Source organism: Camelus ferus, chromosome 2 (assembly GCF_009834535.1).
Source record: "Camelus ferus isolate YT-003-E chromosome 2, BCGSAC_Cfer_1.0, whole genome shotgun sequence".
In the NCBI taxonomy this organism is placed as follows: Eukaryota; Metazoa; Chordata; class Mammalia; order Artiodactyla; family Camelidae; genus Camelus; species Camelus ferus.
Genome location: NC_045697.1, coordinates 42772873 through 42799718, shown reverse-complemented (window position 1 = coordinate 42799718; position 26846 = coordinate 42772873). Strand labels below are relative to the sequence as shown.

General features: G+C 37.8%; 1 protein-coding gene across 1 annotated transcript in view; it reads left to right on the top strand.

Moving 5' to 3' along the window:
- The window catches only part of CDS1 (CDP-diacylglycerol synthase 1), a 65341-nt gene that overhangs the window by 14999 nt on the left and 23496 nt on the right, over positions 1-26846 (top strand). The window contains exons 2-5 of the mRNA XM_032498864.1: positions 3580-3707; positions 8994-9090; positions 15165-15262; positions 17626-17765. Coding sequence (XP_032354755.1) covers positions 3580-3707; positions 8994-9090; positions 15165-15262; positions 17626-17765 — 463 coding nt within the window. The remainder of the gene's footprint in view (positions 1-3579; positions 3708-8993; positions 9091-15164; positions 15263-17625; positions 17766-26846) is intronic.

The window sequence follows — 26846 nt, the reverse complement described above, 5'->3', positions numbered from 1 at the left end:
TCTTTATTTCTTCTTTGGCTCGTCAGTGACCCGTTGGTTGCTCAGTAGCATGTTGCTTACCCTCAATGTGTTTGTGTGTTTTTTGTAGTTTTTTTTCCTTGTAATTGATTTCTGGTCTCGTGTTGTGGTCGGAAAAAATCACTTGATATGGTTTCAGTTTTCTTAAATTTACTAAGGCTTGTTTTGTGGCCTGGCGTGTGCAGCATGTGATCTGTCCTGGAGAATGTTCTTTGTGCACTTGAGTGTGTATTCTGCTGCTTTTGGGTGGAATGTTCTAAATAAATCTGTTAAGTGTATTTAGCCTAATGTGTCATTTAAGGCTAGTGTTTCCTTACTGATTTTCTGTCTGGATGATCTGTTCACTGATGTCTGTGGAGTGTTAAGGTCCCCTACTATTATTGTGTTACTGTTGATTTCTTTGTCTATGAATATTTGCTTTCTGTATTTAGATGCTCCTATGTTGAGTTCATATATATTTGCAATTGTATCTTCTTTTTGGATTGGATCGTTGATCATTATGTAACGTATGTCTTTGTTCCTCATTGCCGTCTTTATTTTAAAGTCGACTTTGTCTGGTATAAGTATCATTATCCCAGCTTTTTTTTTTTTTTTTGCATTTGCGTTTGCATGAAATACCTTTTTCCATCTGCTCACGTTCAGTCTGTGTGTGTCTCTAGATCTGAAGTGAGTCTCTTGTGAGCTGCATATTTATAGGTCTTGTTTTTTTATTCATTCAGCTGCTCTGTGTCTTTTGATTGGAGCATTTAGTCCATGTACATTTAAAGTATTTATTGATATGCATGTTCACATAGCCATCTTGTTCATTGTTTCAGAGTTGTGTTGGTAATTCTTTTTTGCTCTTTTTTCTTCTTCTGTTCCCTTCCCTTGTGACTTGCTGGCTCCCTTTAGTGCTATGTTTGGGTTCCTTTCTCTTTTTTGTGTGTATCTAGTATAGATTTTTGGTTTGTGGTTACTATGAGTTTATACACAGCTATCTATATATATAAGTGATTGTTTTAAGTTGCTGATCTCTTAATTTCAACAACCTTAATTTAACAACCCTGCATTTGTACTTTCCTCCCCTCGTAGTTACTGCTTTACATCTTTTGTGTATCACTTGACTATTTATTGCAGAGAGAGATGATTCTACTACTTTTGTCTTTTAACCTTCCTACTAGCTTTGTACGTGGTTTGTTTACTACCTCTACTGTATATTTGCCTTTACCAGTGAGCTCTTTCCTCTCATGGTTTTCATGTTTCTGGTTGTGGCCTTTCCTTTTTCCCTTAGAGAAGTCCCTTTAACATCTGTTGCATAGCTGGTTTGGTGGTGCTGAACTCTTGCTAGCGTTTTCTTGTCTGTGAAACTTTTGGCCTCTCCATTAAATCTAAATGAAAGCCTTTCCCGATAGAATATTCTTGGTTGTAGGTTTTCCCCTTTCGTCATTTTAAATATATCATACTACCTTCTGTCCTGAAGAGTTTCTGCTGAGAAATCAGCTGGTAGCCTTGTGGGAGTTTCCTTGTACAAAACTCACTGTTGCTTTTCCCTTGCTGCTTTTTAATATTCTCTATCTTTAATTTTTGTCACTTAAATTATAATGTATCTTGGTGTGGTCCTCTTTGGGTTGATCCTGTTTGGGACTCTGTGCTTTCTGGACCTGGATACCTGTTTCCTTTCCTAGGTTAGGGAAGTTTTCAGCTCTTGTGTCTTCCAATATATTCTCTGCCACTTTCTTTATTTCTTCTCCTTCTGGGACCCCTATAATTCCAATGTTAGTACACTAGATGTTGAAGTGAAGCTCTTTTAAACTGTCCTCACTTCTTTTTTTTTTTTTTTTTTTCTTTTTTCTGTTCACTTCAGTGATTCCCACCATTTTGTCTTCCAATTCACTGGTCCATTCCTCTGTATCACTGAATCTTCTAGTGCTTTTTTCATTTCAGTTATTGTATTCTTCATCTTTGTTTGGTGGTTCTTTACATTTTCCAACTCTTTGTTAGAAACTTCTAACTTCTCATTCTGTTCATCCTTGCTTCTCCAGAGTTCTTTGATCATCTTCATGATCATTATCCTGAACTCTTTCTTGCATAGATTGCCTATCTCCGCTTCACTTAGTTCTTCTGGGGTTTTATCTTGTTCCTTTGTTTGAAAGCTGTTCTCTATTGCCTCATTTTGCCTAATTTGCTGGTGGGCATGGCCTAAGCCCTTGGGGTTCTTGGTTCTGGGGCTAGTGCCTGCCCACTGATGGGTGGAGCTGGGTCTCAGGGTCTCTGGCTGCAGGGCCCGTGGATTCCAAGTCCAATGCCGAGGCATTGGTGTCTGGGGCTGGGTCCTTGGCCCTCTGGTGGAAAGGGCCATGTCCAGGGGTAGCTGTTGGCTCAGGGGTTCTTAGGCAGCCTACCTGCTGGTGGGTGGGAAGTGGGGTAGTGTCCCAAGACTAAGCCAGAGGGAGAATTCCAGGTCGGTGCTTGCCACATCAGTGTCTGTGTGGTGGAACAAGCTCCCCAGCATGGGTGCTGTCAATGTCCATGACCCCGGGGTGAGGTCCAGTTGACTCCTGCCTCTGCTGGAGACCTGCCAACATTAGCAGGAAGATCTGACCCAGGCTCCTATCAAATTACTGCTTCTGTCCTGAGTCCCAGAGTTTGTGAGATTTTTCTGTGCGCCCTTTAAGAGTGGAGTCTCTATTTCCCACAGCCCTCTGGGTCTCCCAAAAGTAAACCCTGCTGGCCTTCAAAGTCAAACATTCTAGAGGCTCATTTTCCCCATTTAGTGCTCCCCGGGCTGGTTTCCTGATATGAAGCTCAGACCCCTCATTCCTAGGAGAGAACCTCTATGATTGTAATTATTCTCCTGTTTGTGGGTTACCCACCAGGAGGTATAGGTCTCGACTGTAGCACAACTCTGTCCCTCCCCCATCTTCTTGTGGTTTCTTCTTTGTATCTTTAGTTGTAGACAATCTTTTCTAGTAGATGCCTCTCTTCCTCATTAAGAGTCGTCCTGTAAATAGGTGTAATTTTGGTGTGCCCACGAAAGGAGATGATCTCAGGGTCTTTCTACTCCTCCATCTTGGCTGAGCTTCTCTCTTGAGGATCTAATAAAAATGATGGAAGTTTAAATGCTGAATATATGTATACACATACACAGAGAAATGCTATGCCAGTGTAATATATTACTCCTGTTGTTGATGCTTTAATTGTAATCAAATAATACAAAAAAGGGACTGTGTGCAGTTGATCAGAATCTACATGAAGTTAACATCATGTTCTCTGTTAAGTTGCAAAACAAAACACATTTGATTCTGTGGTAAATTTCTGATTTAGATAATATAGGCATTCTTCTTTTGTGTCTTTTGTTTAAATTAATCCTTTATATTGATAGATTTTAGCAAAGGTAATCAAACTCTTCTAACTAGGATATACAACCATGCTTGAATATTCAAGATAAATTAATAGTTATTTCTTTGTTTTAAGTTATGTAACTGAGAGTTTACACACTGAGCAATAAATAAATGCATTGACAAGCATGTGCTTTTCTTCCTTTTATTTTGCAAAGTGATTTTATTTTTCCTTTAATTTTAGGAAACAGATATTGATGACAGATATGGAGATTTGGATTCCAGAACAGATTCTGATATTCCAGAAATTCCACCATCCTCAGATAGAACCCCTGAGATCCTCAAGAGAGCTCTGTCTGGTTTGTCTTCAAGGTATGATTGGTTGAAGGTGAATATAATGGGTGTACAAGATAAGCTGAGAAGTTACCCTGGACCATGTTCAGTATAATAACTTTCACCTTTTTTAAGTTTTAGAGCTATGAGAGAGAAGGCTTTATGCTTTTTCATCATAAATGAGGCATGCTATTAGATGCTTGATGTACATCCTTTCATTAATCCTTAAAATGTTAAGTATGAGAAAACCAAGTCTATGGGTTAACTAGAGAAGGTTACATAGCTAGTAAGATGTGGACCTGGCATTCCTGCCCCAGTCTGGCAAGTTTCTGAAGGCAGTGATCCATTTACCACATCAGATTGCCTTTTAATGGTACTGGAATATCTAATAAAGAACATTCTATATTCTCTGTTCCCTGTTTTTCAGATGCCAGATGGAAATAGATAATTTTTTCTTTTAGCTGAGGTTTAAATCATTGTCCAAAACTTCACAACCCTTTACCATTTTGTACCCCCAAGAGACACACAGACGCCTGTTTCAGCTGCTGCAAAATGTAATGAATCCGTTTTTGACATTACTGTGTGTGATATCCTGTTGATTTCTTTTCTGTTTAATAACTGTTCTATGTTATCAAACAGAACAAAAAAATTCTGGATTACTAATTTGGAGTTTGAATTAGTCATGGATAATAAATATAATAAGAGCTTTTCTGATTTTTAATTTCCTAGAAGATAACCATAATAGAATAAATTAGTTTAAAGTTTTCATATTTTTAACCAATAGAATAAATTTTTGCTATTATTAAAAGCCTGATTATTATTTTAATAGTTCTCGGTCCCAGTTGTTTTCATGACCTAGTTCACAGATGTACCTTTGCTTTAAAATCTAACCTGGTCTATCTCAGATCTGAATTTTTTTCATACTGAGGTTATGTAAGAATGATGCAGTATTCCTATGTATCATTCATAACAAGATTTTCTTTGATTTTTTTTTCTGGTGTAAAGTAACAATAGCAAGTAGTAGTAACAGGAATTTATTGATCATATATATTTGCTGAGTGCTGCTCCAAGCACTTTACATGTATTGACTAACTTATTTCCAAGGCAATCCTGTTACACAGGTATGGTAATATACCTGTTGTATAAGTGGGGAAACTGAAGCACAGAAATGTTATTTATCAAGGGTCACGTAGCTGGTAAGTGATAGAGCCACATTCTGAACTTAGTCATTGTGCTCTAGTTATGAAAGCCTTGGTTTTAAAAAATAAATAGCAGATAATATATGACTAGTTTCAATCTTTTAAAGAAACTTCTCCGTAAAGGTTGTGTTTATGTTTCAAAATCTATATCTTACACATTTTAGCCGAATACCCCGAATAGTCTGCCTTGCAAACACTTAGAAGCTGTAGATGCATAGGAGTAAAAATAATAATTATGTAAGAAAGTTACATAGATTGCAGAAGAAAACCCTATAATCCTCATACCAAGACACTGATATTTAAAAATCTGTGTTGTTTATCTTTGAAACTTTTTTCTTTTGCATTGTGTATGTGTGTGTGTGTGTGTGTGTGTGTGTGTGTCTGTGTGTAAAATGTAAAAAAGAGCATCGTACTGTTTTCTACCTTGTTATTTTTATTTTCATTCCATGGTATTAGACACAACATCCTTAAATATATGTAAATATGATATATTCCTTTATATGGCTATAGTTCAATTTATTTAACTAAACAAGTATTGCTGGGCATTTAGTTTATTTCTAAATTTTCACAATTAAAGCCAACTCTGCTTTAAACTTCTTTCTGTATAGCTAACTTTTATTTAGTGTCCATAATTTATCTTTTAGGATAAAATTTTAAAAGTAACATTGCTTGGTCAAGATTTATGTTCATTTTTAAGGCTCTAATATATAATGCCAGAAAGAGAGTAAGTTGTTGAAATTGGAATGGGCTTGAAAGGACTTCAGTCACCTGGCAAGTTGTCCCAGTCTGTTTATTGACATGTGTATGAGTCTGTGGAAATGAATATTTATCAGCCTGTGAAGTCTAGCTCTATCCTTTAATGAAGGGCTTCTTCAGCAATGAGTCTAGTTTAGTAGTTCCCTCCAGGGGTGGTGCCCTGGATTTTGCACCTTCCCCCAGCCAGTGAACATGGGGCAACATCTGGGGATATATTAGGTTATCACAACAAGAGACGGCGCTGCTGGCACCTAGTGGGTAGAGGTCAGGGAACATCCTGCAGTACACAGAACAGCCCTTCACAGCAAAGAATTATCTGGCCCAAGTGTTACTAGGGCTGAGATTGGAAAACTGTGGACATAGCCAGGCATAGCCTTACTGATGCTCTTGTACTCTGTGATGCCGTCTTCCTTCTCTCTGGGAACCTTGCACCTTCCTGTCCGTTTCCTCCTAAGGCTGGTAGATGGACTTCCTCAAAAATCTTGCTCTTTGCTAGATGGCCCACCAAGTTCTTGTGTATTCTTGAGGAGTGCCTCTGTGTCCTTTTTCTTGATTCAAGTGCTTTTGCCGACCCAGGTCTTTGATGATTTATGTTTGTGCCACTAAGAAAATGTATCTTTTTTTAATTTTGTCATTATTTTTGAAATAAAAAACATTCAAGAGTTGAGTAACAGTAAAATATTGTGCATCACATAATTGGTTTGAGCAATAAATGTGTAACCACATTAGATAATCACTTTTAAGGACACTGTTTAATTATATACTTTTTAGAAATCTCATTTCTAGTTCGTATAGGTCCTGGAGACATGAGACTTGAATGAAATTCTCCTCTACTGATTCTGAGTTCCTTTATCTAAGACAGTACTGTGAGGTGATGACTTGGACTCAAAATTAAGGCTTTCTCCTTTACCGTAGGAAATTAAGAATTTTGAATTTGGAACCAGACTGGATTTTAGTAACAGTGGTATTTTTTTGCATATTAAAGGTCTGTTTTGAATTAGTGCTTCTTCCCGAAGAGATAATTTTTGGTTACTGTATCAATAGATGTATCTGCTACTAACTACTATATATAAAATAAACAACAAGTTATACTGTATAACACAAGGAACTATATTCAGTATCTTTTAATAACCTATGATGAAAAGAATATGAAAGGAAATATATGTATATGTATGTATGACTGAAACATGCTATATACCAGAAATTGACACAACATTGTAAGCTGACTATATTTCAATTTTTAAAAAAAGATATATCCATTATAGTTAAAAATGTGCTTTTATGTGCTTAACTTTGTATTAGGTATTCTTGGGAGATTTGGGGAGACGTTTTAATTAAAATAAGGAAATTAAGTCTTTGATCTTGTTGGGGAAAGGGAATTTTTCTTGGAGGAATAACACTGATATAATAAAAGAAAGTAGGTCTCTATTTAAATCTCTGGTTCTCAGAAGCTACCATTCTCTAAATGGAAAGCCAGCCCTCTAACATTAGAGGTACACTTGGACCTTGCAGCTCCCACCTGGGGACTGATTTCTGACACTTGAGTAGTATCCTTTTCTCTAGAAGAGGTTCTGGATAATTCTGCATCTGAGAATCGGTTATAGAAAGAGTTTTATTTATTTATTTTATAAGTTTTTTTTTGTAGGGGGGAGGTAATTAATTTTATTTATTTTTTTTTACTTTTTCAGTGGAGGTACTGGGGATTGAACCCAGGACCTAGTTCATGCTAAGCAGGTGCTCTACCATTTGAGCTATACCCTCCCGTCTGAGAATCAGTTATAAAGCAGGGCTAAATGCATTTCTGAGGTTCATGCAAGCTGGACTGAATTATTATCAGGAGACTGGCTTAGGGTTCTTTGTTTACCTCTGACTAGCTCCGCAGCCTAGCCCAGTTTCCTAATCCATTTGTTCATCCTCAAAGAGTTCAACCTGTAAAACCAAAAGGAACCTTTCAACCATAGCAGTTTTGACTCTTCACTCATTTCAGCTCAGCCCCAAAGCTTAGGGACTCATGAAAAATGTATGAGTCTCCATAGTTTGTTAAACAGTAGAGGGAAATAAAGCCGGGTAAGTACAATTTGACCACCTCATGAAAAACCTTGGAAGCTGGATAAAAGAGCTTGGACTTAATGTTATTGGTGTTTCAGGTCTCGAGCGCAGAAAGGACATGATCACAGGAATATCTATGGAAGAGTAGTTAGCAGTATCTAGACTATGTGATTGCAAGCAGGGGATGTAAATCAGTATTTGATATATGGACGAAAGCAGCTAATATTTCTGTTGTAGGGAAGAGAATGAGGGCTTGTGCTTAGAATACAGTGCATATGTGTTACCAGATGTTGAATCAAAGTCTCTTCTGATGTAACTTAAATGCTATCATTTGAATTAATAGAAATCAGAAAATTCTTTGAAAAAAAAACTGTACTGCGAATATAACGTAAAATGGGTGTAGAATGAATGAAAGAAGGAGGTGGCAATTTTGGATTCAGAAATCCTCATCCCTCTATAGGTATTAGTAGAGTAATTTGGGATATTTTATACAGTGGTTGCTGATATTTTTCATGACATGGCCACGTGAAGAGTGAAAATGTTTGTAAGCTACACTGGGGGTAAAGTGTGAGGCTCCTGGGTGGGGAGCAGTTGGGCTCCCCAGGCTCTTACTGACAGCAAAGGGTTGAGGGAGGTCAAGTCCCAGCCTACTTGGGAACCAGCCAGGTGTCCCAGCAGGGAAGCTCTGCTCTGAGAACCAGCAGAGGGCCAAGGAGAAGAGAGCAGTTTTCTACTAAAGTCTCTGTCCCTCAGGAAAGCAGGCAGCACACGTTGAGCAACAGAAAGAAGTGCCCTTGCATCTGGCCTTCCCCTCCGTGGCTGACCTCCCTGCGCCTTCCTTGTTTCCCTGAAATCGCTGTGCTCTCCAGTTTCAGTTCCCTGTTGTCCTTTCTTTAATTGTTCACTGGAAGGCCGTGCTCTCTGGCTTACACCACCTCAGAATCGCTACGGTGTTTATCTACCACCCTGAAGGAGGGACGTCCTTTGAGAGGGCTGAGCGCCTGGCTCCTCCTGCCCTTCCGATGACCCCGGCGGAATATGCACACATCCCCATTGGCCACTTCCCAGCCTCGTGATTCATCCTTACTCACACTGAACACAATCTAGTTTCTTTCTTTAGCTAACATAATCTTTACACTTCATTTAGCTCTCAGTGCGTGAGTGAATGCTATTGGTCTGTTTGGTTGGTTTTTGTTGTAAAGTAGGGGATTCCTGAAGCATAGTTAAGAGAAATCCGTAAGTTTGGCAACTCAGTACCGAAACAACACAAAACGACTTAAGAACACGTTCAGTGCTAACTTTTCAAACTTTTCCTTTGCAGGTGGAAAAACTGGTGGATTCGTGGAATTCTTACTCTAACTATGATTTCGTTGTTTTTCCTGATCATCTATATGGGATCCTTTATGCTGATGCTTCTTGTAAGTGTTTTACTTTTGCCCAGGTGTCTCTTTGTTTTCCGGTATTGATATGATTTGAAGTAATTTGAGCATGTCATGAAAAAGAAGGTAATTTGAGAGTTGGTGGTAACAGCAAATTTAGTTCCGCTAAGCATCTTCTGGTTCACGAAATGATCTGAACTGTTCTTTCCCATTTGCAAGATGGCCATTCCATGTGGCCATTCAGCAGAGACCAAGTATGCATAATAGATACACATCCTTGTGCCAAGCATAATGTAGAACAGAAACACAAACACATGACTTCAACAGCAGGTCTGACTACTGGCTAGACCCCGACTTCAGCAGACTCAGTCTAATGGCAGAGACATGTAAATAACCACATGAATAAATGGTATAGTAAATGAGTAGGATCAGACCTGTGACAGATCTTTCAGAAGAGCACGGTAAAAAAATTACCTCATCCAGGCTGAGGGAGAGATGAGGGAAGACTTCCAGGAGAGGTGATGCCACACCTGAGTCTTAAAGAAGCCCCGAGCAGGGGAGGGCATTCCAAGGTGAGAACATCAGGGGCAGGGGTGTCGGTAACAAGAGACTGTGTTCCGTTGGGGGATTTGCGGGTTATACACGTGGAGGTGTCTAGGGATGGGACTAGGGAGGTGAGCAGAAGCCATTCTGGGAGTTTGGGATTTTGTTGTGTACGGGAAGCCCAACAAGTCATGAAGCCACACAAGTATTTTAAGCTTTTAATTCATCCATTTAGCAGATGCTTCAAGATACCTGCTGTGTGCCAGGCACTAGTTCTGGGGAGTGATGCCTGTGTCTGCCCTCAGGGAGCTTACTGTCTACATTTTAAGGAAGTGATCAGATATATACTCACAAACTGTAATAAGTATTTTGAAAAAAAAGAATGCCCTGAGAGCAAAGCTGGGAGACTTTCAGACTTTATCCAGTGCCCAGCACATGCAGTGCGATCTGAAGGCTGAGTAGGGGTGAAGGGGGGAGCTTGGGGGAAGGGCTATCACAGCAGAGAATTCCCTGTGTATAAAAGCCTTGGTATCTATGGAGACGTGAAACATTGGAAGCCCAGAGTGGTAGAAGTAAGAAGGAGAAATTTTGTTCAGCAAATTCATCAAGCCCTTCCTGAGTGCTGAGCGTGGTTTGGCGGTGAGCGGTGAGGGCCTGCTCGCAGGGGAGTGCACGGTGTCCCTCTTTTTTATTATTTTCCTTCATCCGTCTCAGTTAGTTCAGCCTCCTCTTACGTACTCGTCCCCCTGTTGTCTGGCTGCTCTGGCGCCCTCAGAAATGGGTTTACCCATCTCGCCTGTCTTCCCTTCTCCATGCTCACTCTTATTCACAGTGATAAGCTATGAGCAATATGATCGCTTTCCTTTTATTTTTTTTTATAAAAGAATAAGTTTTAAAGTGAAGTTAGACATGATTGAGAAAAAATTCCATCAACTCCTGAAACCAATTAAAGCAGCTCTTATAAGCACCATAAAGCCCTTTCACTTTTCTTTTCAAGCTCTCGTTAATTTTGTACTTCTTTGGGAAATCAAGGTAAAAAATGAATGTGAAAGACTTTCTCTGTTCTGTTAATTTGCTGGGATCCTAAAGAGCTTTTTCTTACAAAGGAAAAATGGATAATGGATAGGACTGACTTAACGTGAGGCTAGAGGATGCAGGTGGGCAGCTGTGAGCACCGCCCAGGTGTGATTTGAGGGAAGGGCTCCAGTCGCCAGTCCCCTCGGTCTGAACCCACTGCGGGCTCTCAGTGCCAGTGACCACCAGTGGCCCCTAGACTGGGCATTTCAGGAGTGGGTGTGGGTAGAGTGCTTTTCAGTGCTGTGTGTGATGGTGGTCGAGCCTGGGGAAGAGGAGACTAGGTGATGGCAGACAGCTCACTAAGGCTTTGTGGATGAAAGGACTTTGAGCAGACCTTGACCTGTCAGGGTGGGGTGAGGATTGTGAGCAAAAGTCCCAGTGGCCAAGTGTGTCAGGAAAGGGCAGGTCATACCGTTTCTTGAGCATGGGGCCTTTAAATGTGAAAACACAGTGAGGAATCATATCTTGGAGGACCTTGCAGTACTTTGTTAAGAAGTTGGAATTTATTTGTAAAGCATTAAGGAGCCATTTAAAATATTAGGGATAGTTTGATTTATGGTTCCTCTTAGCAGGTAATTTTGAAGTAAGATACTGCAAAACACCAGTATTCTGGATGCACTGGCTCAGGTTGGTTTGGTGGGTTCTCTGTGCGTAAATTACATTGCTCTCCAAGCTGAATTGTTTGGTGTGGTAACTGAGTCAGAATTTGTGGATAGAGATGAATTTTTAGCCATTCTTTTATTACAAAATTTAAAACACCTTTAAAGACATCTTGCATATTTGGATTCTGATTTTTTTAAACAGAAAATCAAAAGTCCACCTGAAGTACTTGGGCTTTTTTTTCCTTTTTTCTTTTTCTATGAAAGGAAAATACCGTTTTATTACAAGTTATTTCTTTGATTGGTGAATTTAATCAGAGAAGAATAGAAGAATATTAAAGATCTAGTTAAAGTGGATTTGAATTGTGAGTGCTCTTTAAGGTTTGTTGCGTGCGCATGTGTACATGCATACATGCACACAGGGACACATGCAGATGGACATGTGTTGTATTTATAATGTTTATGTTAAGGGAATATGGATGGATGTACAAATATGCCCACACTGTTGGTACTCAAGTGATATGACTTTTATGTATTTTAAAGTCTTATTTACATTCGTAACCATAAATAGATCATTTCTATTTTGAGAAGTACGCATTGTAGCTTGCTTGTACGTGCACCTTGTAATATCAGCACTCCAAGATGACTAATGGAAGAGAGCTTTATTAAAAATTTACTTCTAGGAAATGATAGCTGCTATTCTAAGATGGAACTCATACTCATATTCCTGAAAATAAAAGGAGCTTTTTTTCCTTCAACCTTCTACATAATAGTGCTTTAATTGTTGCGTTCACAGCTTGGAATCACTTTCTAAGTGATGGAGTTACTAAAACATATTTTGATTTAAAGACAGGTGTGAACATATAAAAAAATATCATAAGAGAGTCCCCCCACCCCTTCCTGGAAACTCCTATAATAATTGTTATAATTCACATTCTTAAATTTACTTTTAAATGGTACATTTAATTTTTCTCCCATTGTGAGAGTTATAAAAGTCTATTAGAATTACTTTGGAAAATATATAATTTTAAAAACTCACCCCAATCCTATCATCAGCCACCAAAACTCAATTAATACTGACATTTCCTTTCATCTTTTTTTCTTTTAAAAAACTATCATTGTAATTCTAATGTGACTAAAATTTTGTATCCTTCTTTTTAAACAAATATCACATCGAATGTTTTGAGTTGCTCCACAGTCTTTACAGCCATCAGCTTTAATACATTCATCTACTCAACAGAATGGAGCACAGCTTAAGTTATTTAAACCGGTGTGTTTATTTTTAGACATTCAGGTTATATTCTGGTTTTTCCTTTTTGTGAATAACATTACCCTGAACATATTAGAATGCAAAGCTTTTTCATGTGCAGGATTATTTTCTTCAAATAGATCCCCAGATTGACAATAGGCTCTTTTATTTGGATAAACCATGGGTACCATAGTTCAAACTCAGCCTATCCATTACCATCACTTCTGTTCCATCACCACCCATTCTGAATAAATCTGTACTTTTCCAAGCCTTTCCTGGTGTTATTCTGTGCTCCCCTCTCCTTCTTAGCCCCCCAGTTTCCTCAACCACAAAGTCCAGTCAGTTCTACCTCCTCAGTGTCTCATATTCCTTGTGCTCCACCCTCCTCTGCCGCTGTCCCAGTTAGATGTTCATCCACGCTCATCTGGAAAGTGATGTCTTGCCTGCCTCTCTAGTCAGTCCTTTCCACCTGTGATCCCTAGACACACACCTGATCACGTTCTTTCATGATCAGCACGAACTCCCTTGTGCAGTCCTTCATGCTATGTCCTGCGATGGTGTGACCAGACTCAACTCTCTCGACTTCTCACCCTCAGCTCTGTGTTCCAGCACCTCTGAACTACTTGTAGTTCCCTCCACATCCTCGTCCTCTCCTACATACATGACTCTGCATATCCTCCTCCTTTGCCCCAACTACCCATCCCTACCCCGCCACAGATTTTGGGTCTGCCTGTGCTTATGTCCACATGGCTGTTTCCACATGGTATTGTAGTTGTGTGTGTTCTCCGTAACAGACTGCCTCTCTGAGAACAGAAGCCCCGTATTATTCTCTGAATCCTCAGTAATCAGCAGAATAGGCATTTGCTTATCAATTGTTGTTTTTAATGCTCTTAACACATTAATTGGGCCAACAGAGTCCTACCAATGCATTGCTGCCAGTACTTATGGCATGGAGTATCAGTTTCTGTGTGATCACCCAGCCCTGGAAGACATACATATGTTTTAAGGATTTTTACTCTAGTACTTTGAATCCCCTGTTTTCTATTTCCCTAGCAGTTCCATATTAATTCTTCTGGCAAGTTATAAGTGACAATCACATATATATATTTGTGTGATATCAAAAATGCTTTTTTTCTCCCCTCAGTTAAATACCATATATATAGTGGTTATGGTTGTTCTCGAACAAATGTATTCATAGAAATTGCATCAGTGCATTTGATATTTTGTAAGCCCTTGGTTCCATAAATAGCATGGTTTTGCCATTTTAACATTTAGCATTGTCCCATTCTATGGTTATTTTTGTTAAAAAAAAAGGCTTGATATTTATACAAAGATAATTTGAAGGGCAATATTTAAATATTTTGTTGTCTTTATATTATAACACATTTATATTATATTTACTACTGCTTATAGTAGTTTGGCATAATATTTTCTTACCATGTGGCTGAGGGGACACAACTAATTTTTTCAGTATGTGATTGGACATGTAATAAGTATAGTGAGGAAAAATAGCTTAAGAACATCCTGAGCAGTAGGTTTGGGAAAGCTTCTCTGGAGATCTTAAAAAGAAATCCCAAAGTACGTCCTTCGGCAGTTTGGTTAGCTTTCTCTGTAAAGGACCAGATGGTAACATTTTGGGCTTTAAGGAGCCACGTATGTCTCTGTCATATAATCTTTGTTTTTGTTTTTAACTTTTTAGAAATATAAAGTCCATTTTAGTTCCAGGGCTGTACAAAAACAAGCCCTTGGATATGTTTTCTAGAGGTTGAAAAAGTATTTTCACAACGGTTGGAACCTCTTCATTGATAGTGCTAAGTGTTCAACTTGCCATTTGCTCTGAGTCTTGGAATTGACTTAAACCAAACACTGGATATGATGCTACATTCTCAGGAATTACCTTTACTCAAACTGGTGGACGCGGCAGTTTGAAGGACTGCTACAGAGACCATCAAAAAGGGATTCACGAATACAAATCCCTTTACTAGGCATGTGTATTGGACACTGTGCAGACAGAAATTGCATAGACTGACTTGACAGGCCAGTGTGGCTGCAAATGTGGAGGATTTGTTTATAATTTGCCAAGCAAGCTCTGCTTGGGTTGATCAGAGATGTGTGTGGCTGGCTGTGGGAGAGCTGGCATGGTGGGAAGCCCCTGGGTAGCTGGGCAAAGATGTTTTAGCCATTTGTCTTGACGGCATCTTTATCCTTGGCAAGCATACCTGGTTGCATGGTTAAAAATAAATATATACAAGCAAACTTTTCACAGCTGATCATTTTCCTAGGATAACTCAAGAAACAAAATAGACAAAAAGATCATTCACCTTGAGGTGGACAACCTCAAGAAAGGAAACAATAATGAGGGATAAAGCCTAGTTGGCTGTGACCAACCAGACTGTATCCCGCAAACTCTGAACTCCAGTGCCGCCTCCTACCCTGGGAATGATCTCTCAAACTTTTTGAATGAAACACTGTTTTGCTTACCCCTTTGGGGCAGCACTGATTTTAGAGAAGTTCAATGCTGAGATTTTGCTGCTGATACTTAGAATAACTAAAAGTGGGCAGGTTAGGCTGAAGATTTTTAAAATCGCGACTAAGCATAAATGTAAATATTGAGAATTGTGTGTTATGTTTTCTCTTGGTCTCAGGTTCTGAGCATCCAAGTGAAATGCTTCCATGAGATCATCACCATAGGTTACAGAGTCTATCGCTCTTACGACCTGCCGTGGTTTAGAACTCTCAGCTGGTGAGTAGCTTAAAACTGTTCCAGCTACGAAAATCCGAGTCTTTTCTGAAGTTTGTAAGGAAGCATCCTGATCAGTCAGCAGCTACACAGTTGGCTGTATAGGTTGATTTTAAAGGAAGATAAACAAAAAAGAATAAATTTGAATTTTGAAAAGAAGAAAATCTCCTTTAGACACTCTCACTTCAACACAACTGTTTTCATATCTCATCTTTCATTCTTTGTAGAGATGCCTAATTTATATTGAATATATACACTATTCATGTCCTCTTTTTTAAAAAACCTCAGCTATATACAGACATTCTTTTATATCCTTTAAAATTACAATTTTAACATAAAGTTTCATTTTATAAAATGTTACAAATATATGTAATCTTTTGCTTTGTTTCCCCTCAGTTGACATGAAACCTTACACAAAATTTCATATTTCAAAGACTGAAAGATGAACATAGTTGTGGATATTTTGGGTTTTTTTGTTTTGTTTTGTTTTGTAAGTGATCAGTGGTTTATTCAGGGTGGGGAGACGTGGGAGGGGGAAGCCCAAGCTGAACATCTGTCTCCCTCCCTCCCTTTCTACCCCTGCAGGCTGACTCACCCTCCTCAAAGGCCCCCAAAGCCCTCGGAGGGCCAGGGTTGTGAGAGGAGGGATAGCCCCACCTTACTGCTCCTGGTTTGGTCTCTGTCAGGCCCTGGGCCCCGTGGTGTGCAACAAGGAGGGTGGTCAGAGGGAAGAGGAAGACTGATGGGGGCAGTGTGCAAGGCACCCTTCTAAATAGCACCAGCAGTTACTGGCCCCTGGAGTATTGTGTATGTACAAATACATGCAAAAATGGTAAAAAAAAAAAAATCAAATAACTCTTAATAATTAAATTTTTATACCTTTTTAAAACTTTTCAGGTTTCTTAATTATCAGGACCTTGATCAGGAAACATGATGATATAGTTCATAATGAACCTACCTGGCCATGCCTTTGAATACAGTTGTTTGATTAGTGTCAGCCAGAGGGCCAGTGTCTTATCAAAACAAGTGTATAACCTTTGGGTTTTACAGTAGTCAAAAAATAGTTTCTTGATTTTAGTAATAGCTGATTTTTCCTTTTGAAAAGTTTCTTCATGAGTTGTGAAGTGTATGGAAATTTTAGGTAGATTAAGTAGTTGAAGAGTAATTAAAAGCTAAACCATGCAGGATTGATTTTAAGTGTAGGGAGAAAAAAAGTAGGTCAGGATGGGCTGCAGTGATTCTAGAGGCTTCTTGGTGAAGGCGAGAGAGAGACAGTCACTTAAACTAAGACTTGCTCGAGAGTGAAGCATGTCTGGGTTGTGGAAGCAGCACCCAGCAGGTTCTTGGTGGGGACAGAAGAGGTGTGTGCTGCAGATGGTGGGACATTCCTGGCTCTCCTGAGCAGAAGGTATGTATTTATTAGGGAATAGGGGTCAAAAAGTTGGATTGGAATCACAGTTTCCATTGTAGGAGATTAAAAAAAATGGTAATAGTCGCTGAAGAGAAATGTGAATACTTTACTTTGTGAGCAGTGGGATCCAATTGCATCCATGAGAACCAGAGGGCAACCACCCCTTTCCTGTCCTTCTGCCCTCCTGGCTACCTAGGACTCTGCCCTTCAAGGAGGAGGCCCAGAGGAACTCTATGGCCATGTTTCTCAGCCTCTTTTCCTGGCTTACCTGCATTCGTATCAGCAAAGTCTCATAGGTTCAACCCCTCCCTTGGGGGAAAGGATATACCAGGGCTGGGCATTTATACAGCTTTTAAAAGTTTCTCCCAGAGACTTTTTTACCTACTGGTATTTTCCATCCTCCATTGCTGCCCCCTTTAGAATCACTGCCCAACCAGAGTCCTTCTGGAGCTTTGAGAAGAGGGAGCAAGACCCCAGTGTGGGCGGGACAGAGGGGAGAGAGGTTAGAAGTCCAAGTACCTCTTCCTTTTTTCCCTGTTGATCTTCTTTAGGGAGGATGGGGGTTGGCTTAGGGGCTCTACTGTTAAAAACATTAGAGCCATGAGTAGTTGGGTGTGAATTTTCATTATTAACTTAATACCCTGTGTGTGTGTGTGTGTGTGTGTGTGTGTGTGTGTGTAGTATTTTCTACATTGTTTCTTAATTATTTGTCTCTGGCATTAGATTTTGAGCTAACTAAAGACATGAACTATATTCAGTAAATTTTTGTTGACTGATAAGTTAGAAATTAAATTTGAAATGGGGAAAAAAACACTTTGGTGGAATATATCCTGAACTAGTCTTCTAAACTTGGTTTTGATCTTTGTGGCATCATCAAAATGTAGAAAATAGTTTTACTGAGTTTCAGGGGGAAAAGTTCCAAATATAAAAAAAGCTAATTGTTTTTAAATTATAGGTACTTTCTACTGTGTGTAAATTACTTTTTCTATGGAGAGACTGTAGCTGATTATTTTGCTACATTTGTTCAAAGAGAAGAGCAACTTCAGTTCCTCATTCGCTACCACAGATTTATATCATTTGCCCTCTATCTGGCAGGTAAGTTAAGGAAAATATTCTGTATTCATATGTAGCCAATATGTGTTACATGCTTATTTTTTATGTTATTTAAATTCACAGCATCCTTTATTTGTACATTTTATCCAGCTTTTCTTTTATATATCATGTATAAAAAGATATTTCTTTCATCATGGTGTTAAATAGCAATTACTCCCTATTGTTAAAAAAAATTTGCTTAATAGACACCTCATACATTTGAACATTTTCTTTGCAAATTGTAGTAAACAAACCTATAAATATATGGACTGATCATTAACCAAGTATAATTTACAAAGAAACTTTCACATACACGATTTCACGTTGCTTTCTTTGTCCCTCAGAAATAGAGTTTCCATATAGAATTAATCAGGGTACTTGGTTTTATTGACATGGTGTGTATGTGTGTGTGTGTGTGTGTGTGTGTGTATATATATATATGTATATATATATATATAAAATATATTATATATATAATATGCATATTTCTTTATAGTATGCTGTGTCATGTTTTTATGATTTTACATTAGGAATCAGAACTATGTAAGTTTAAAAAACTAAAGTTCTAAGTGTTTTTAGAAACAATGAATAGTACATATATGTGAATTAAAAAAATATGTGCAGTATATTGTGTAGATGTATTTACATGCAATATATTGTATATGTGCTGTCAAATTGTAACAATTCTACCTAATAAAACTGAAAAATAAAAAACAAATAATTAATTAAGAATCAGATACTTAGGATAACATTAGAATTAACAGATTTATTTTGCATAAAAGTTTATGAATCATAAAATAATTTATAAGGAATTGATTTAGATAACGTACTTTTTAAAACTTAGATTGCCAATATGAATCCTGGTTCCACCACTTGGTCGCTGAATAAACTTTAGGAAATTTAATTAATCTATCTGTGCCTCAGTTTCTTTGTAAGGCACTTAGAACAGTACCTGGCACTATTTTAATATTTATTATTATTATTATTTTCACTTTTAAAGGAGAAAATGAAATTTGTTAGTTTCTCTTTAGCTCTTAATAGTTACTGTTTTAGCTCTGAGGAGTTTCTCAGTAAATTAATTTTTACCCAGTTGGTATAATTTTGGAAAATGAATACAATATGGATGACTTTCCATTTCTCATTAAACAAAAAAGTATAGAGTGTACGGGGATGAAAGTCCAGTCCTTTAAAAGCATGTCACTTTATTCGGTAATTATGATACTGTTCTTCATGGTGCTCCTACTTTAATAAACACCCCTTCAGATCTTGCTCTCTTTTATTTATAATTCTAGAAGGCCAGAGAATGAAATATAATCTGAAATGATAATGGTAATTTTCAGAGAATCATTTTTGGGGCAGGAGGACCTACGTTTTCCAAAGAAATTTCCCATTTTAATTCAGGTTTTTGTGAAGTCCAAGTATCTCAGTCCATTACTTTTTTTTTTTTTTTTTTTGAATTATAAATGGTGTATGTAAAATAGGCTCTTGGAGATATTGAATGTAACTGTTGAATATAGTTATCTTAATTCTTAGAAATAGATATTGAAAAGTATTTCTGTCATTTCTGGGGCAAAAGAAGTTATTCATTCTAAGATAGTCATTCCATTTGAAATTCTAATCAGTTTAGAAGAATCATGATTATAGAGAGATTAATGATAACTGCTAACAGCTAAAATTTGGGGAATAAAACACTTGACTCTGATTTTATGTTTATTAAAGCATGTTTGTGACTTTTTTTCTTGGTAGAAACTTTGAGTAGTTTCTCTCACTTATCAAACAGAGAAACTTGATTTATTTTGTTAAATGTAAGGTAAATTCTGGGATGAATTCTTTATTATTAAAGGGGAGAAGAATACAGTAACTTCTCAGTTTATATTTAGACTGACAAGACTTCTTTTCTGGCATTTTGAGTTTAAAAAATAATTTTAGCAAGATAAGTATCTATGGTGACTTTTGTTATTGAACACAACAACTATTTCATATATAATTATTTTTATAATTTCTTAATAGTAAAATTATAATTAATTAAAACATTAATCATTTATATCATTAATATGTCTTTTAGTTTAAAAAGCAGATATTGTCAAAAGACTTGTAATATAAACGATAACCCTGCACCCCACACTTACAGGTTTTTTTTTTCACTTTTCTAAGTAATATGCCTGTGTCTTAACTTATTTTAGGCATTGTCTATTGACTTCCTGTAATAACCTCATTTCTCTATACTTAGTTTTTTATTGTCATTTTTATGTTTTTAAACAGATACATAAAATACCCCTTTCTATGGAGCCAAGTAGTATCTTTCATTACGTTTCTGTTTTGTTTTTTTTTAACAAGTTTGAATTTTTCCTGAACTTAATAGTTGCTCTTTGAGCTTTTCTTTTCCACCTTCATAATTTGTGCGTAGGAATCCTTAATTTTCCTTTTGAGTCTATCCCATATCTATTCGTCATTTTTTCCAAATGTTCACACAAATCAAAGAGTTGTCAGATCCCTTTTTCCCAGGAGACCTCTGTCCCAGGGACCGCGGGGTCCTGTTCTTATTTGCCCTGCCCACCTGTAAGCCTGCTGCCCAGCTGTCCCCTTGCAGTTTGGCTCTTCCGTTTCTTCCATCCTGTGTCTTCCAGTTTCTGGGATAACACCCTCATTCTGCCGAGGCATAGCCTCTAATCGTTTGCTTTGACATGTGCTTAGAAGGTCAGCGTTTTATGTTCATACATTTCTAATTGACGTCTTTATTCTGTCTCACAACTGACTGCTTTGGCCCCACTTGTTAGCAGCCGACCTTTGCTTAACACTCAAGCTTGGAAGTCCAGGCCTCAGCCCTGCCTTCCGCTGCTCAGCCTCTGCCGCTCAGTCTTCTCTGGAGGATACTTCTAGTTGCCCTGATTTCTCAAGTCTGCTGAAAGTCATCCAGTCTGTTTTCCAGCTTCCAAATTTTATAGCCATTTCTCTTCTGTTTTCCTTGACATTTCTTTAGTTCTCTTTGCCCTGTAGGTTTTTGCCTCAATTTCTTTAACGTGATTTATTGGGCTACCAAGATGGAATAGAAATAAATGTCCATGATCAAGCTGCCATTTTAAAACAAAAGTCTTTGACTAGTATTTTATTTTCCCTTTGCTAAAGTCAACAATTTGTTCTTTTTTCTCCTTGTCCTGGATTGACTGGGCTTCACTGAGCAGTTCTAACTGAGGGCCTCCCCTCTGGTTGTGGTCAGATGGAGACAGTGCTGGTCACTTAAGTCCCAAGTGGGCTAGGTGCCTGAGGTGGCTCTCTCATGGCCACAGTTAGTGCTGGCTCCTGCCCTGAGCCCCCACGGGTGGCCTCTCTCTGGGGCTTGGCACTGGGAGCACCACGGCTGGCTTCTGAGTAGGGAGTGTGCCAAAAGCCAGGTGGCTTGGGAATCCTCACCTAGGTTGGTTTTTCAAAACTAGTTGTTAAAAATGAAAACATAATATATTCCCACAGGAAAAATTCAGACTGAAAAGGAGTATTGCATGATATCTCCCTCCTACCTCAGAGCCTCACTTACTGTCTCTGGGGTCTTACTGCCACTATTCCAGACACTTTTTGAGCATTCAGGCTGATAGGGTCATATCCACCTTCCCTCATTTTCTCACACAAATGAGACCAGACTATTCTGTACCTGTTTTTTCCCCCCACTTAATATAGTGTATGAGTGGTTTTATGTCAGCATATCTAAACCTATCTCACTTTTCCCATAGCTGCAGTTACATCTCTGTTGATGTGCGTATAGCAAAATCTGATGGGGAGAACGTCAGAAAATAAGGCAACGACTATTTCCTTGGCTTATATTCCCTTTATGTTTGCTATAACTTAAACACTTGAGAGTAACTTCTCAATTGAGAGGGTAAAGACAATGTAACTTATTTTCTTTCTTGTTTCTTTTTATAACATTGTATACATGATAGCAGTCCCAACCAACCCTTTTTAGTAATTATTTGTTCATCCCCTAAACTTTCTGACTCTACTTTTATAAAATAAGATCAATATTTCTTCTTTTTCTAACTGATTTCTGCCATGGATATCGCTTACCACTTGCTCTTTTATAGAGAATCGCAGAAGCTCATTGAAAGTCATCAGTGTTGTTTTTTCAACAAATACTTGAGTGCTTTCCAAGTGCTGGTACAGTTTGTGGTGTTGAGGATACAAGGGGAAATAACGCTGGTAGCATACCTTCCAGGGTCTTGTAACTGCTGAGACACGTGTTCCCTGGTTTATTGCTGAAATGTGAACAAGGATCTCTAAGAGCGAGGAGGAGGGGAAGGAGGGCCTTGCTATGTTGGGGTGGGAAGGCCATAGAAGGCCTTTGCGAAGAGATGACAAATGTTGTGAAAAGCAAAGAAGAAGCAGGTGTTTGCCAGGGGGATAGTGGGAAAGGGCATTCCAGGCAGAGGGAGCAGCTGTGCAGGCTTTTGGGAATGAGAGGATGGCATGTTCGGGACCAGTGGCAGCCCTGAGATTTGCAAAGGTAGGCAGGAGCCACATCTTGAGAAGCTTTGTGTATCGTGGGAAGGATTTGGGCTTTATCCCTCGGAAACCACTGAAGGATTTTAAGCTAAGAGTATAATATGACCAAATTTGTAATTAAATGCAGGATGTGTTGGGAGACATTAATAGTGATAAGATAGGAAGCCACTACTCTAATTTGCCCTAAATATAATGAGGGCCTGAACCATTTAGGCTTATATTTAATACTATGAAGGCTATAAATTAAAAAAAAAATTAAAATACTATTGGCTGATCTTAAAAACCAGTTATTGTTTATCTATGAAAAATTGCTTTTGTATCCCGAATTCTTGGCCTACAACATTTTTTGTTGTTGTTGTTGTTGAGATAATTGTATATTTGCATGTAGCTGTAGGAAATAATAGAGATATCCCTTATATACTTTGCTTAGTTTCCACCAGTGGTAATATTCTGGAAAACTACAGTGTAAGATCATACCAGAATGTTGACATTATCAGTCTTACGAATGTACTTATATTTAATTAATTAATTAAGTGGTGGTACTGGGGATTGAAGCCAGGACCTTGGGCATGCCAAACATGCGCTCTACCACTGAGCTATTATCCTCCCCCGAAACAAATGTACTTTTAAAATGCAACTTTGTAGTAAACACGGAGCTACTCGAATGAAATTTTCGATATAAATCATGCCTCGTATTCTATATCTGTTATCATTTTATGTGTGTCCTAAATATGGTCCTGTTAAACCATAATTACCCACTTTGTGTCTCTCTTATTTTTTTTAATTCCCAGTGCTTAGCACAGGGTCTGGTATGCAGGTTCCCAGCACACATTTATTGGATGAATGATCAAGAGGCTGAGAACATGCACATTGACACAGAGTGCTTCTTTTTTTTATGGCTTATTGTTATTATTATTTTAATTGAAGTCTAGTCAGTGTACAATGTTGCATCAATTTCTGGTGTACAGCATAATGTTTCAGTCATCCATATACACACATATAATCCTTTTCATATTCTTTTTCATTATAGGCTACTGTAAGATATTGACTATAGTTACCTCTGCTATACAGTAGAAACTTGTTGTTTATCTATTTTATGTGTAGTAGTTAGTACCTGCAAATCTTGATCAGTGTGTTGGTTGCTGGTTCTTGAGGCCTTACTGGTGATTCTTGAAGTGATTGGCAACACTCATGAGCTTAGTCTAGAAAATGGAATTAGACTTTAAAACAGGAGTAAGGAAGTAGAAAGTGTGCTCTCTTGAGATATTGGTACCTTTCTCTCATTATGCTGTGAAAAATCTTTGGAATTCTTCTCATTAAACAACATTCCAAAGGTCCTGTCCAAATTTTAGTTCTGCGGTGGGCAAATGACTTTGTATAGGTCTTAGCAGATTTAAAAAGCAGAGACAACACAAGCTCTCTCACTGACATTGAATTTTAGTAAAATAAAATGTAGATCTATCCAGGTCTGATCCTTTCACCAAGGCACACAGATTAAATGACTTGTTTAATATCATACCAAATGACTAGGACCTGGAAGTCATTATGACACTTAGATAATTTTATCGTAAAACGAATTTGATAGCAAAGAGAAAATCATAGGAACAACATTTTCTCTAGAATCTAGATATATTGTAAAAAGATCTTGGTGGCTTATCTTTTATCTATCTATTTATTTATTTATTTAAGGGAAGTAATTAGGTTTATTTATTTTTAATGGAGGTACTGGGGATTGAACCCAGAACCTAGTGCATGCTAGGCACGCACTCTACCACTGAGCTATACCCTCCCCCTAGATCTTGGCGGTTTAGATTGGAGGCCCTTTAGAAATGAGACCAGACATGTGACCACATGTCTCATAATGATGGATGAATAAGCTTAAGATGTTGGACCCTTAATAATATCACCTGAAGATCTCTTTAGCCAACCTGTGATAGGCATATTACAGGCCTATTATGTTTAGTATTTATTTTGCTTATATTTATGCATTACTATTTCATTTTTAAAAACTTTAAGGAGAAGTTATGACTTGAATATAATACTTTGAATTCAAGAAAATCAATGGACATGTAAGATTAAATTATAGCTAAAATTAATGCATGATTAGGAATTTTTTCCCAGACATCCTGAATATCTTTTATCTCAAAGGATGTTGATAAACTCTTTAGAAAGATACCACACATAACTATTCATAAGGGACTGTATCTCCAAAACCACTTACAGTTTTTGAATTAAAGCTGAATAGAATATGTACACCTGCTAGTCTTGTTCTGCACCATATACTCACCAGGCAGATTAAGAGAAAACTTTTTTGTCTTAGCCTAATATGGTTGGTTTATGTGAATTTCTACAATGCATGGTTGCTTAAAAACTTTTTTAAAAAACAACTCAGTTGTATTCTGAATATGGGCACACATAATACAGTGTGCTTCTGAATTTTTTAAATGTGATATTTCAAATGTTTTGGAGTTCTGATTAGTTAGGTGAGTGTATTGAAAAACAGAGCCTCATGAAAGGGTGAGGGATGAGTCAGTAAGCTCTAGGATTTAATCTGGGTCCATCTGTCTCCTTTTTGATTTAAGGACTATATGTGTTTATTGAATTGGTTAATCACCAATAAGAAATTTTAAAAACAACTGTATTATTTCTTTATATGTTCTGTCTCTTCAGCTAGACTGTGAGCTCTCTGGAACAACTGTCTTATCCGTTTTTTGTATCTTGTGCCTGGTGCATCTTAAGTGCTCAATACACAACTTTTGATTGTCCATTTTTCTGAAATTCCCTCTATCCCATCTTTTGGACTTTTCAATATCTTTTTCCCCCCATTTGCTTCTCCTGACTCCTTTAGAAATCACATTCTTTTTTTGTTCTTGTTGAATACACCACTGTTTAGTCTGTTGGGTAGCTGGGTCTCCCTAACCACCTGGGACCTCTTGGGTACTGGGCAATACACATCTTCGCATGGACAGCGCCAGGCACAGTGTTGTGTATAAACTGGTGATCAGTAAGTGTAACTAAACATAATTACCTATCAACAACCATGTGTTAGGAAGCTTTTTCAATGAATAGTTTTATTTACAATACTGTAACAAGTCCTGTAATTTTAATTGGAAATATAACCATACAAATATTCTTTATTAATTAAAAAGTAAAAGTGGGGATCCAAATGTACAAAGTTATCCTTTCCATAGACTTGTTGCAATATAGCACATATGTATTTTTACATATGTAAATTTAAAATACACACATAAGTAGATGGTTGTGAATGAAAAAGTAAATTTATATGTTCCTGTTTCAGATTCTTTTTGTTTGAAAATAATACTTAACCTTAGACATGCTAGGAAAACCCTTTACACCATTCTCCCCCAAATTCAAAGAACTGTCTTAATGTATCTCGGAGTCGGATAATTGTACCCTCTATTAGAACACCCTAAAACGCTGCATGTTAACTTGATGTAACAGTGAAATTGGATCAGGTAAAAGTGAGTTGCCAAGCTCTCCTGGATAAAATGATCATTAGGAAAGCGTTAAATGAGTCTGCTGGTAATTTTGTTTGAAGAAAGACTTAAGGGTGAACAATATTACACAATTTCAAGAAAGAGGAAACCAGACATGTTGGAGTATGTGGGAGATAATTCATCGTCAGTGATGTTGAGAAGTCCCCGAGACCGTGCTGGCAGAGCCGGCGAGGTCCATTTGGACAGAAGGGGAGATTCCAGAGGCATCTGCCGTGTGTCTGCTTTGCTCTTATCCCATTAGCTTCCGAACCAAGTCCAGTCTCCATTCGCCTTCAACCATAGGCTAATGGCATAAAACAGCATAGAACTTTCATTATTCCTTGAGCCGCAGGTCTACCTGCTAGGGAAGAAAAAATTAAAAGCAGTGATTTTTAAAGAGGTCTTTTAAGCTACTGGTGATTTCAGTGCCATGAATTCCATGTCTTAACACCCCCCCCCCTTTCTTTCTCTGAAGAAAGTGACATATGGCTGTCACTTGTGCCTCTACTCAGAAAATGTTTCCATATTTCTTTTGCAGTTCAACCAGTCAGATTCTGTAGATGACAAATAGGAGGTGAGGTAGGATCTGGGAGCCAGTATGCATTTTCTTCCTTTATCATCATCCTTTCCACTGACATTCCAAGTCACTCATCAAAAAACAGCTGAAGACAGCTATTGTTTGATTCTTTGCTCTGGTCAGAGTAGTAGTAACCTCGCTTACCCTAGTGGGTAGACTTGCTTTGGGGAGTATAACTTGGATATACAAAGTCTAGTGTTTATTTCACATGGGCTAGACTGACAGTTCATTTTCTATCTCAGAGAATTCACTCTCTGAAGATATTGCAGAATAGGATGCATGAGTGGCTGCTGATCTAAAATTAAACTTCACTTATGCATTTCCCAATCTATGTCTGTAAAAAAAAAAATACTTAGGATCTTTAGAACTTTATTGATACATTGGGCAAAAAGTGCTTCATATTGCCTCCTATTATTTAGTATATATAATTATTAGATTTCAATTAATTAGGTAGAATTTTTATTTAGTAAAATTTCATTGTAATAAATTTGTAGGATATAAACAGAAACAAAGAAAGAA